At 30.0% G+C, this 15,305-nt stretch overlaps 1 protein-coding gene across 1 annotated transcript; it reads left to right on the top strand.

Annotated features, from left to right (window-relative positions):
* Window positions 1-8,200: 8,200 nt before the first annotated feature.
* LOC131034504 (F-box only protein 6-like) lies at window positions 8,201-9,414 on the top strand. Its single transcript, XM_057966008.1, has 2 exons — window positions 8,201-8,910; window positions 9,273-9,414. The coding sequence occupies exons 1-2, from the start codon at window positions 8,201-8,203 to the stop codon at window positions 9,412-9,414; spliced, it is 852 nt and encodes a 283-aa protein (XP_057821991.1).
* The last annotated feature ends 5,891 nt before the right edge of the window (window positions 9,415-15,305 follow it).

Consider the following 15,305-nt stretch of genomic DNA (forward strand, 5'->3'; position numbering starts at 1 on the left):
AATAAAAATTAGTACTTAATATTATCTAGATTATAAATATTTTATTAAAATATAACATGAACTGTGAAAATGCAAATCTTATCAATACATCATCAATGTATGATAATGGTGCCTCCTTGCCTCTAGCATGTGAGGGCTCCCCAGGGTATCCTCCAGTCTATGTAATAATATCTAGTGCATCATGCATCTCATGCACCTCATAATCTGAATTGTCCATAGGAGGATCAATGACCTCTCCAAATGGACCCAAGCATACGTGCCCACACATGACACAACTATGGGGCATGCATATGTGTGGAGTCAAGGATGACGTGTCAAAACCACTAGATGCACCGCTACCACCAAGAGTAGGCTGAGCTACTGACCCAACCTGAGAAACCAAAAGGCCACTCAAAGAGTTAATAGCTGATATGGTCCATGAAGCCGCCTCACAAATGATATTAGGATGCTGCACGACAGGTGGGGGATCAATAGGAGGAGGGGGGACATATGGGCCCTAGACTACTCTGACTACCCCTGGTCTATTTTGGGGCATACCTAAACCTATACCCTGGAAAGGTTGGATGTCAAAGTAGTTCACATGTTTTCATAAAACAAACTCAACATACAATTTTTTTATGAAATAGAAGGGGATATCAAAATTGTTGTTGGGTAGTTTGTCGAAAACCATCCACCAATGATCCCAAAACATTTTCACAATAGCATCATTTGTGCACCATTTAATAGAAAGTTTTTTATTTTTGGGATCTACGGGTTGACTAGTGCGGGGATTGACAAACAATGAGGTGATTTTGACTTTGGATATCTCGAGATCCTTGATATCCTTATACGATAAGCCATCTGCATATTTTTGCCTCATAGAATCTCACCACAAAAGGGTGGCATTGTGCTCCTCATTCATGGTTTCCATACTCTTTATGATCGATGTGAGAGGATCAAACATTGGGTGGGTTGTCCACATAAATATAGTTTTCTCTTGTGTATTGTGTTTTGTAGTTTGATGTTTCATCATTATAGAGATAAGATAATTATTATTTTATATTTAAGAGCTTAAGAATAAATTAATTTAGGGTCCAGACTGATTAAACCCCTCTTAGTATTGTGGTGTGCTCAACAATTGGTATTAGAGCGCGGTTCTTCTAAGATAATATTACAATCTTGATGAAAGTTTGGGATGGTGGAAGAGATCAATTTCTAAGCACCAAAGTTTGATGGAAAATTTTTTTATACTTAGGATTCATGGATGGAATATCATTTGAACTCTTTTCCACTTGGAATGTGTGATATTATTAAGTCTAATTTTACTACTCTGATTGGTGGTCCTACTACTTAGGATAAGATCAAGAATCATAAAAATAATGCAAGGAAAATAATATACTTTTAGTAGTTTGAGTGACTCAGATTTCTTGAAGGTCAATGGATGCAGAACTGCAAAGCAAATTTTGGATAAGTTGAGTAGTATTTATGGAAATGAGAAGACCAAAAAAATCAAGATGCAAAATCTAATGTATAGATTTGAGAGACTAAAGATGGTTGAAAATGAGAAAATTGAAAGTTACTTGGACCACATGAATGAGATAGTCAATGCAATTAGAGGTATTGGTGGAAAACTGAAGGAATGAAGTTGTGAGAAAAAAAATGAGCACATTGGCTAGACCTTTCAAACTTAAGCTATTTGCTATTAAGGAATGTCATCACATGGATAGATATACCTTGGATCAACTTTATGGATCTCTCTCTGCCTTTAAAATTTTAGAATTGAAGGAGCTACTCAATAACAAGAAAAGGGTTGGATTAATAAGAATATTAGAGATGTACTCGAAATAGGCACTGACATAGATGATATTGAAGTGAACTTTGTGAGGAGACTAAACAAATTACCTATAAAATGCAAAGGTAATTCACCCTTCAAATATTTCATTTTTTAAAGAACTTGTAATTATGTTGATAAATGCACTTTCAGGGAAGATAACTATAAGAGATCATATCATGGTGATACGGGATGTTATTATTATAAGATATTTAATAGAAATAAAAGAATGGATGGCATGGATAATCCTAAAAATTAATATTATTTAATGGAGACCTATCCCACTGAAGAAGAGGATTATGATGAATCATTATTTTTAGCTATATAAGGAAAGGACAATGGAAGGTCTGGTACCCTACATGTTGAGAATAACAGTGAAATATCAATTATTGTGAATACTATATTGCATGCAAAAGTGGAACATAAATCTTGGATAATTGATTTTGGATTCTCAAATCATATAACGAGTGAGGAAAGGAAGTTCATAGATTTTGAAAAAAATGATGGTGGATCAATGAGGTTTGTTGGTGAAGAGGTTATTCCTATCTATGATAAAGGACCCATATCCATTGATGGTAATAACAAGACAAATGATGTTTATTCTGTTCAATGTTTGAGACATAATATTTTAAGTGTGAGTTAGATGTGCAGTAAAAGATACAAGCTTGTATTTCATGGATGTGAATGTGAGATCAAAAAGAAGTTTCTAGAAAGTTCATTATAAGAGGTATAAGAACAAATGGTAATTAATATTATGTAAAAGAAAACAATGGAAGTAGGTGTCGATTGGCACAAAACAATGAATTATGGTTGTAGCACAAAAGAATGGAACATATAAACTTTGAGAACATGATGAAAATCAGCTCTACTCATATTATGAGAGTTCTTCCAAAGATTAGCTAACTTGCCAATACAGTGTGCATGGAATATCAAGTGGGAAAATAAACAAGGAACATATTCAAGAATAAGGAATATTCTAAAACAAGAACTTTTGTGTTGATTCATATTGACCTATACAGACATACAAGGAAAATATGACTAAATGGTGAAAGGTATTTTATGTTTCTCATTGACGATTACTCTAGAATGTCATGGGTTACTTTCTAAAAGAAAAATTGCAAGCACTAGATAGATTTAAGGTATTAAAATCATTGGGTGAACATAAAATAAATACTAAAAAATTATTTAAGGTTTGATAAAGGAAGAGAATTTTCATCAAATGAATTTGATAGATTTTATGAAGAGCATGGTATTAGGAGGAAATTATCTGCATCTAGGACTCCACAAAAAAATGGAGCAATTAAAAGAAAGTATAAGAATATTATTGAAATGTCTAGAACTATATTGAAAGATGCTAACTTGCCTAATGTGTATTGGAAACAAGCTATGCATGCTACTATATATATTCTTGATAGGGTACAATTAAATTAAATCACACAAAGATACCTTATGAATTGTGGCATGGAAGATCACCACCACTCAAATATTTTAGAATTTTGGGAAGCAAGTGCTACATCAGAAGAGATGAAGATGATTTAGGAAAAATAAAGGGGTCTACATACTATAAAAATAAGCACTTGAAGAAGAAGCCTTGATGGCAATCAAAAACTAAATCAATAAAAAGAATAAAAAACCTAATTTTGATAGCAAATCTTAGATTAAAAACAAATTAAATAGTGCAAGAAATATAAACAGGGAATAAAATAGAGTAAATTATTGTACCAATAATAATAGTGACATTAATCATAATGTAGACTACATAAACAACATATATACAAATCTCTATGAAGATCTCTTATCTATTCTAATAATGATGTTCAAATGATTTCAATAGCCCATATTTTATAGTTATAGAGTGTGGCTCATAACTTGCAGTAATGACAAGCTACATGAAGATCAGATTACATATGGTGATATTTTAGTGAGAAATGGAAAGACTAAATCAGAATGCATATGGTGATGAAAAGACCAATGTCTAGGTAGTGTAGAGGGTAAGTTTACATATTTGGTATAGAAAAAATAAAAAACTACGAAATTTGAATTATTACCATTCTTTCTAATAAAATAAAGTGACATAAATTCAAAATAATAACCCTAGTTACACCAACACACAAAAAAAAACATGTTCCTATATGGGATTTTTTTCTAATTCTATAGATCACAATATGATCTAGCTAGAAAATAAGAAGAAAACATGCTAAACAAGATAAAATTATCTAATTAACTATTTTCAATAATTAAAATGGAGGCAATTAAAAAACTTAAAGCTTCTATGAAAGCTTTAAATAAAGAATAAAAGATAGTGATAATACTATTATCCTTTGTTAACTTATATGGAAAAAACAAGAAACAATAGTCTCTAATTCACGAGAGATAAAAACTAGCAACAACACTTGAAATTGGCAACAACTTGTGCTACTGACCCCCTTATATCTAACTAAGGAGACAAAATCCTAAGGAAATGAAAGAAGTAAGAGAAAAGAGGGAAAAACTAGTGGGAACAAACCCCCCCCCTCAAAATATACACTACATGTGAATAGAAACTACTATGCTACAATTTTCTTCACGCTAAGGAGGTTTTGCAAAAAGTGAATATGAAAAGATGGTACCCATTTGTATGTCCATAAAGAAGAGAAAGTGTGCCAATATAGAATGTAGCATGGTGAATGTTGTAGTAGGTTTCTCTGCAACAAATGATGGCTCTTCCTTTTGGAAGATAGAAACCTCAAGCTATCAAGCTACTAAATTCCTACTCAAGTGAAATGTATGAAAAAATCAAGATGAATGGTTTTGGGAAATACTCATGTTTCTCTAATCTGATGTTGAACTATGACTCTTACATACAAGACTCCAGAATAGTGACAACTAAAGTGTGAGATTTGTTTGGACGTGAATCAAGACGTGTCAAGATAGTAGCATGGAGAGGTTGAGAGAGAAGAGATAAAAAGATATTCCAAACCAAAAGAAGATGCATCTTGATATGAGAAGACATTAGAGAGAGGACGTGTTCTCAATGTTTTCATCATGATTAAGCAGAAATTGAACAAACAAATGATAAATGTCTAATAGGATTATATCTCACTCATCAATAGGACAAGAATGAATCTCTTGAAGAGAATATGAATTAGCATTCAAGAAGCCAAGACATCTATAAAACTCATAGGTGGAGGCGACTAAATATCTTCTAATATTGTAGGTGTAGAAAGAGGAGAATTAGGAGGAGATGTATCCATGTCATCAGGTTAACCAAGACCCTTCCAATAAGAATTTATTCTTTAGTGTCATCGTCATACATAGGCTCATCATCATTATCAATGGAAAGGAGTATATATATAGTTTATCATTTGGGAATGGAGGTTTAATGACATCTACATAAATTTCCCATAAAGTTTCCCAGAGAGTGTGAGAGCACTCAATGTGTGATAGAGCCCTCCTAGAGCCCATGATATGTGGTCTCCAACTCTTAAATCAATTAATCTTGAGACATGATCATTTTTACTTTCTCATGTATATTTCTAACAATATGTACTTGGTTCAGGAATAAGCCCATACAAATATGGTAATAGATGAATCCATCGATAATGCTTTATGATTCCATCATGCCAAGACTTGTAGTTTCTTTCTTTCAAAGTGATGATAGATGGATGATATTTAATTCCCATTTTAGCCTTAGATTAGATCCTTTTGAAAATTTATTTTAGTACATTTATAACAAAATATCTATGCATTACCCCCAAGAAATATAAATAAAAGTGACACTACAATTTACATGCACATATAAAAATCAACTTTTCATGCAAAAAGTTAGAATCTTGTCATAGAAGAAGAATCTTGTGTAAAATGAGATTTTGTCAATCTGCCAAATTAGTAATTATTCAAATCTTCACGCAAGTTGTCCGTTTCCTATGAAGTCTTAAAATAGCTCCAATTGCGCTACAAAAAGAGACATCCCTGTAAGGGTGCATATACACAGGTATGAGCTCCTCTATCCAGCCTTGTATAGTGAGTATCTACGTAGAAAATAAAAAAAAAACTTGCTGAAAGGAAGTTAAAATTAAAAATTATAATTAACTGTTTTTATTGTTTTCAATAATTAAATTGAAGACAATTGAAAATATTATAGTCTATGTGAAAACATCAAACAAAGAACAAGAAAAGTGATAAATTTTTATCCTATGTTAGCTTATATAGAAAAAGAAAACACCAATAGTTTCCGATTCCTGAGAGGTCAAAAGTGGCAGCAATGCTTGAAACTCGCAACAGCACTCGTAAAAATATGGAAAATCCAGAAAGAAAACTTGCCATGACAAAGGAAACTTATGGTAACACAATGCAACGAAGTGGAAGAAAACCCAATCCAATATACAAGAGTCCAAATAATTGACCCAATTAACATAAAATCACAAAAATAGAACCTAGAAGGAAAAAATTATTATAGGAACTTAAATATATAATCTAATTTGCACGAGGAAAAAAAAATTAGTTTTTAACAGAAGTCTAGAGAAAACATAATCGTATTAGCAAAAGAGAATTTCTAAACCAATTTACAATAGCATTAAAACAATGTTTGAATCTTAAAAAACAAAATCCAATTTCCAAGATTTCAAGTAATTATGACCCAATTCCCAGAAGCACAAAAAAGTCAATGGAAAAAATTATTATTGAGGTTAAATGAATATAACCCAATTTGCACAAGCTTAAAAATAATTCCCATTTTTTAACAAAAACTCCAAAAAATTACAACCAAATTAGGGAAAAAAAAAATTCAAAAAATCAAATAACCCAATTTACACAAACTTGGTGAAATAATTATGACCCAATAAATATAGTTGAAAAAAAACATAAAACCAAAAAAGAAAAATTACATTAAAAAAAAAAAATTGCACAAAACACATCCATTTTCTAACCAAAAAAAACGCTAGAGAAAACACAACCGTATCAGCCAAATAAAACTTATAACAATAACAATAATTTAATAATTAATTTATAAGTATGAATAAAAAATTTGTAGACAAGAGTTTGCTGCTTATTATAAATTTCATTTACACAAGACTTCTTAGACTCTACTTTGCTCTCTTGTGATGCCATGTACATCATTGTTTCCATATATATGTATGTATATATGTATGCATATGTATATATAGATATATCATTTCGATCTCCTTATTATATGTTATATATTTTCCTATTGAGATCATGTGTGGCTTAAAAACTACACGCCCTTCTTTAAGCAACATTTTAGGCTAAAGCTCTGTAACCATTTTGTGGTGGCTTCCAATTAAATTTATTGTATGTACCTCTGCCCTAAGATTTTCTCTACCAATAGCTATACACCTCCTATACACCTCTTTGTATTAAATATTCGTACTTAAAAAAAAGGTTCTAAGATTGACAATAAAGTTCAAATAGCCAAAGCTAGTAAGAGAGCAAGGTTTTATAAAATTAATAGCAAATGTGAACCTAGAGGTTATAGAGGTAGGTGAAATTAATGTTAGTCATGGACATGCTTATTGACCATTAAAAGATAGTCTTTAGTAGGAAAATGTTTTTCATAATCTTTAGTAGGAAAATGTTTTTTTATTTTTTGAATATCAAGTGCCAACTTGGGATGGATGAATGTTAGTAGAGAATGTTGATTGTAGTTAAAAAGGAAAAAAAGTCTAGTGGTCAATGATGAAACTTTTGATAGTATTTCAATCTCCAATCCAATAAAATTATTGAAAAGATTCAAAGATTTAAATGTTTTTAAAATATTTTTTATCTATGATTGTAAAAAATTATTTAGCTTCATAATTTTAAAAATATTTTTCTATAAGTATTAAAAACTTAGATTTAAATTATAATATTTTTAAATTATTTTTTTCTTATGTTTTAACATATTTTAATTAAAAAAAATTAATTTAAACTATTATAAATATACACATACATAATTAAATAGATGAAAAACATTGATCACTTCCTTCAACTTAATCTACACTTTATTTATCATTTTATTTGTCTAAGTTAAAAGACCTAAAAGAAATAAAAAATGATACACTAATAGTGTACATCACCGATATATTTATTAATGTATTTATACGACGCTATATGATGTGTTTCTTTTTAGATTAAAAAATTAATTTCAATCACTCGAAATTAACACTAACAATACAATAAAAATGTGGCCCATGACCTAAATAAATGCTATCATGATTATTATCTATGCACAAATAAAGAGTCGTGTCCCCTAGACAAAGTAAACCATACATATATTTAGGGCAGGATAGGTGAATAGGGGAGATATATTTAGGGCAAGATAGGTTAATACTAAGTGTATATATTTGTGCGTGTACATCCAACGGATTCTCCATTATACGCCCCCCAACACACATACTCTCTACAAAAACAGTAATGGATACTAAGTGTATGGACGTTATCGAGAATGAAGATGAAGGGTTAGAAAGATCTGAATTACTGCTCAATACAACGGAAGAGAAGGGAAGGGATACTGAAAGCAATGAGAGGAGCGATGTAGAATCAGTTTGGTCTGAATTCCCTGACCATTTAGTGGAGGAGATATTTTCGAACCTACTGTTCGAATTCACTCTTCCATTTCGTATTGTTTGTAAACAATGGAATAAGCTCTTATCCTCTAACATATTTCTATCTTCATTGGCAGAGAGCGATCCATGGATTCTTCTATGCAGCTCAACGCATTGCATGGCATACTGTTTTCTAAATCAGTGTTGGAAGACTCTTTCCCTTAGTTTCTTGCCAAACCGAACAACAAAAAGTTTCTCATTAGGCAATACAAGATTTTGTAGTTCAGGTGCAGGCCTACTGCTAATCGAATTCGGATGGCCTCGGAAATATATGATCTGTAATCCAATTACAAGGACCTACAGATATAATCCCCCCGTCATATCACAGAGTGCAACTTTATCGGCAATAATGGACAACGGGGAGTCCTACAAAATTGCGGGTGTGACACATGAAAGAAACCCCGGTTCCCTACAAATTTACCATTGTTCTAAAGCGTCATGCCAGATTGAACTTGAGTTGCCACTCGAGCCAAGAGATTTTCCTGTTTCTCATATTTGTTGTGCCAAGGGTCTTCTCATGTGCGTCTTAAACCATGTGGAATTTGTGGTTTGGAACATGGAAGATAAGCAAGTGCAACGATTTTTCTTTCGTACCCGAATCTATATATTCCAGGGGGTAGGATAAACACATGGACCGAACGACTGGTTGTATGTGTATCGTCGATCCTCTTTGTAAGAACATATTATTCCGACTCCGTTTGTACCTCTTTCGAGATTGTGTGGGAATTCTTCAAGGAGGAAGAGAGCTCTATATGGAGTTGGAAAGAGATGACAAGAATGCCTCCTGATTTGTGTCGTAAATTTTTTAATGCGCGTTCAATTAAAATGGGAAAGTTTTCAGAGTATGAGACTTTCATTGTTGGAAATTTTCTCTGTTTCAGAGGTGGGTATAGAAATACAAAGCTCTTTGTCTACAGCTTACAGGGGAAGGGCTGGAGTCGGATCAGAGTTCCTGATTCTGACAGATTTAGAAGGTATAACACAAATTTTGAGTTTCAACCTAAGCCAGGCATGAAGATATAGGTTTTCCTTAATATGTTTTGTAGTAACTTGATCTGATCTGTTTAGAACATACATTACATGGCAGATGAATGATTCTGACAGATTTAGAAGGTACAACACAAATTTTGAGTTTCAACCTAAGCCAGGCATGAAGATATAGGTTTCCCTTAATATGTTTTGTAGTAACTTGATCTGATCTGTTTAGAACATACATTACATGGCAGATGAATATTTATGTAAAAAATCTGAATGAGAAATTATTTGAAACTTTTTTTTTTTTCTTTTATTTGTATAAATTCAATAAATTAAGAATTTTTATTATCTATTTTTATATCAGATTTTTTATATATGTTTTATTTTGTTGGAATGGAAATCTGTAAAATAGATTATATTAAATTTTAATTAATATAATTGTAATATCAATATCAGCAATCCCAATGTTTTCAATCAATATAAAGCTATCTCAAAACCATTTGATATATTAAATTATGATAGATTCTATATACCTAGATGAAAGAAAAGATAAAACCTTGTGATTATTGTTTGTCATGATCATTTATTAGGTTTTGACATTATTCTTATTTAAACTTCTACTTTATTGCATAATATTGAGTATAAATTATGTGATGAGGATTTGGGTGTTTAAATTTTAATTATCATTTAGAGATTTAAAAAGGAATTAGTTGTTAATAGATTCAAATCAACTTAGAAACACCTAGTTAGATACCATGGCCATCATTTTTCTAACTTACGCACATGATGCAAATACAAGGAATAAATATATAACTATCAAGTAATTGTGAAGAAGGTTAAATCACTAGATTTGTTTGATAGAAAAATGCAAACACAATGATTCTTTGATGAAGATCATATCTTAGAGAAGTTAGAACTATCAAAGGAATAAAAGTCATATGGAGGATGATTGTGCTTAGAATTTCTTTTAGGATTAAATTGACATTCAAATGATTCCATTTATTTATTTTAAGATTGTAAAGCTTGTATAGTTGCTTTATTATTTAATAGTGACTTTTTAGTGGCTAATTTGCACTAGTTGGCTAAAAATTGAAACATGGGAATCTAAATTTGGCTAATAGTTTAAGATTTAAGGTAACCTAAATTTACACATTGAAAAAAAATATATGTAAATATTATTTAAATTGTAAATTAAATTGTCTTTATTAAAATATTTAGCTCAAAGATTTGTCATGATATTTAATATATGATTAGATTAGATTTGGTTAAATTTTATAAGTTATTGTAGAAATCTGATTAATTTTCCAATAATATATCATAATTATTAGATACTTCATGTCTATACCATGAATCTTTAGTTGTCCCCATATGCTTCTGGCATGTGAAATTTGAAGAAATTTTTGGTCCCATTAGAATTTAAAAATAAAGTTACAGTTATCTAATACAATATAATGAGATTTGTTTGATTATAATTTAAATTAATGGTGTCAACTAAATATTATAATGTCTACCTCTTAACCCCCCATCAATGATCTGCATTATTTTATTATCATCTGAAATTCAACAAATTGTGATTTTAAAATAAATATATCAATAAAAATAATATTTTTTCCAAAAAAAATTGGAAAGATTCACCAATAAAATATAATATTTATTAAAAAAAGGAAAGGTTCATTAAGATTTTATATGGTAATTTGAAGTGGAATTTATTAAATTTATCCTCATCTGTGATTATTCAAAACCCTCCCACAAGATTGTTGAATTGTTCTTGTATAGTTGAATATTTAGAATTGATAAGCAACGAGTCAGTAATTTGTAGTAATATGTATTTATTTTACAATATAAACTAGTATATTTATTTTTGTCCTTGTAAATCAACTATTTTAGTTTTAGTTATGTTAGCTATAATTATAATTATAGTTATGACTAATTTTTTGATAGGTTAATATGGCACTGAGGGGCCACACATGTATATTTATAGAGAAAAAATTCCATCTTAGATCAAAGTTGATGCTACAAAACTAACTCAAATAAGTATGCCACTAGAGATTTTTATTATTTTAATTTTTTTTTAAAGAAACAATCACTAAAGACAATCTAGATGCCAAGCCATTGTGGGATAGAAGCAATAAAAACAATAGAAAACATGGTCTAACAACTAAGAATTTATACAATTAAAATTCTTATTGATATAAGAAAGCTCCTCCATATCATTGGCTTAGACTTTCTTACCTTCAAAGATAACTTTAAGAAAACCCCCCTCAAAAACAAATATAAAATCTTGGTGAATTTTTATTTATTTGGGATAAAAAGAAATCGTTAGTGAGTTTAAAGGGTAGAAACTCCAAGTAAATATTGTTGATAAAACTAAGTAATAATTATGATGTATTATTGGCAAGTTAATTTAATTTTTTATAATAAATTATAAAATTTTGGCAAAATTGATCCAATCATATATCAAATATTTTGGTGAATCTTTGAGTTTAGAAATTTAATAAAATAAATCCTCTCATGATTTAAATAAGAATAAAATTTAATTTAATAAAAATGTAGCGATTTAGGTCACCTTAAAACTTGAACTATTAGCCAAATTTTGATTTTTCAAATTTTAAAAATTAGCCAATTGATGAATATTAGCCTCTAAAAAAATCACTACTTACCTTCATTTCTATTGAAAGTAGGAGTTGAAGGTATCTAATTAATCTGGGTCTCGCATATTGAGATGGACTCTTTCTTCTTGTATTTGCCACAATATATGGAGGGGGAAGCATGAATGGCTAAAAGCGAGATATTGAGAAAGAGATTTTTCATTTAATCTTGGGAGTCATAGCTAAATTGTTTATTACTTCAAAAACTTTCAATTTCTCATTGACTTTATCATTTATAATAAATTATAAGATTATTACTATAAGTTTATTAAAATAATTGTTGCTAATTATTTTTTAGCTATATCTATTATTTTGGTAGGAGATTTGGGCTAGTTGCCTCCAGTCAATGATAGACCAGCACATGATAGCAACAAACGAGCAAAGTTACTATGGGAGGAATTCAAAACTGTTGTAACTTTACATAAGATATTTAGACAAAATGATGAAAATATCAAAAAATAGAGATTTCATCAACTGTTGATGAATCTACATGATGAAAACCCACAAATAGAATATTGGAAGTTGTTGATGAAAAGGATACCTAGCAACATGGATGTTCTCTATAAATGACAACATTCATAACCATAATAAGAAAATTTTACATCCGTTAAAGCAACTTGTTGCATGTAGTGTTGCCACAAAAGCAGAGAGTGTTAATATAGAAGAAGATTGTTTAAGTGATGAACTTGAACTAGAATTATTGTTCACTAAGAATTCAAGGGTCACGCTCACTTCAAATATTTGGATTCAATCTAGTCTTGTAAATGGAGAGCTAGGATACATTTGAAAGATTGTCTACAAACCAGGAAGTGCTCCAGCTGAACCACCCACTTATGTGATGGTTGAGTTTGATAACTATTCTGGATTACCTTTTGAAGATCATCATTCGAGTACAATTCTAGTAACACCTATTAAGAAAGGTAGAATGCTTGAAGTACCATTGAGATTGGTATGGGCATTAACCATACATAAATATCGAGGATTAACTGTTCCAAAGGAAATAATTGATATAGGACCTAGACAAAGAACAGGGTTGACATTTGTGACAATTTTAATTTTAAAATCTCTAGAGAGTCAAAGAATAATGCCCCCATTCACATATGACTGTTACAAGAAAATGAAAAATGGTAGACAATTTGCTAAGCACAGAGCTCAAGAATACAAGCTCAAAGTTTTAGAAGAAAATTGATGTAACCCTTTCAAATTTATATCAATTTCTAAAAATACCTATGTATCATCATTTTTTAGTTTCTTTGAACAAAATTGAATGCCTAGATAAGTGTTTTTATTCTTGATTTTGAGTTACTCTATTAACTTGCACTTTTCAAAAATGTTTAATATCATTTATATTTGATGTAGAAAATAAATAAAATTTCATGATTAATTGTAATGTGAAAACTAATAAAGTTTCCATAACTAAAAATTATGTGTCTAAAAATATGTTGAAATGCTCCGTTTTGAGTTAATTTAAAATACTTAAATTTACTAATATATTATTAAATATATTAAAACCTAATAAAGTTTCTATAACTAAAAATTATATTTCTAAAAATATGTTGAAATGCTCCCTTTCGAGTTAATATAAAATACTTAAATTTACTAATATATGATTAAATATATCATTTTATCACTCATTGATTATATATAATTAACATATTTAATTTTGATTTTCTTTTGATATAAAAAATATATGTAATCCTAATATAATAATTTTAGTTCTATTATTGTATATATATAGTCTTGAATATATTAATAATATTTATAACATTAAAATTATTTATTCCTTTTTTATCTAATATTTAATTTAATTATATATTAGATAAAAAATATATATTGATATATTTATCAAAGATATATTTTAATATTACTAAATTGCATGAGGAAAGATTTAGATACAGATTTTAAATAATTTGAAAAAAAATTAAAATATACTAATTATTATTTATAATGCCTCACCAGGAAACCCCGAAGGGATAAGCTAAAACACAAGAATACAGTGCAAATAATTTTATTTTTTTAAAATTAAACACAACATAATGATACAATGAGATATCAAAGTTTAGATCAACATTTAGCTCAACTCACACTAAATAATCCAATAAAATGATTATCTTAATAACGAGATAATTCTTAAACAATGACAATCTCTTTCAGAAAATAAAAATATGGACAACATGATAAGGTTCATCCATTGAGGTAAAAAGTATAGGTAACATGATAGGGTTCATCCAATAAGATTTAACCATACCTTTCATTCAAACTTTCATTAAAACCTAAGTCATGCATCTGATTTCATAGTATACTTTAATTTCATTATAAACTAATGAGTACTTTCCATGCATACTTTAATTGTATTATCAATAACTGAATACATTCTATTATTCAAAACTACATTCTTTCATGATCCAAGTTACTGCATTTAAAAGATGGCTAGACACATGCATTTGAGATTAATTTCATCTAATCCACTTTATACATTATAACATAATGCGATCCATACATGCTAAACCTCGAAACTAGAAACATAAGAACATAAGCATCACATAACACCAAATTGATATCAGATTTCACCCCTAGTGGGCTACATCTCTAGGTCTACTCAACTGCAAGACCCCTCTGTTAATTAAATAAATTAAGAATACATAACGTTCACATCATTTAAAATCCCTTCCATCAAGGTGAACACAACCAATAATACATGCAACCACATTGGTCAAATAAATACATAAATGATCTATGAATAGGAAAGGATCCAACTAAACATAAACATAAGCAAATACATAGATCAACTAGAGCATCCATGAAACTAAGTCTTTGCAAACCATCATAAGCAACCCAAGGTCTAACATGATATCAGGTACTTACAAGGGCATAAGAAACAAGACTCCACAACAATGTTCCAATCAAGACAACACAACAACACACTAGCAAACATAAGGGACAAGTGTCATCACATACCCTAGTATAGTTACCATGGTAGGTCTTCATAGGTTCTGACCCCATTCACTCGGTTACCCTAGCAACCTAATCCAAACCTTTGGCCCATCAAAGCCCCATGTGGACCGATACATCCTTTCATGAAGACAAGGATGGTGGTTTGCTATTTTAGGCCTTCTCACTGCATATCGACTATATACTAGCACTCATCCCATAAGTGAGGCACAATTAACTTACTTAGTGATTCATTAACTAACTCTCTAATATGCTATTAGGTTATCACTTATTAGGCACACTTCCGATGGGTTACCCAACAACCACTTTGGGCACAACCCCCAATCGAAAGCCACTTTC

This window comes from Cryptomeria japonica, chromosome 11 (assembly GCF_030272615.1).
Source record: "Cryptomeria japonica chromosome 11, Sugi_1.0, whole genome shotgun sequence".
Lineage (NCBI taxonomy): Eukaryota > Viridiplantae > Streptophyta > Pinopsida > Cupressales > Cupressaceae > Cryptomeria > Cryptomeria japonica.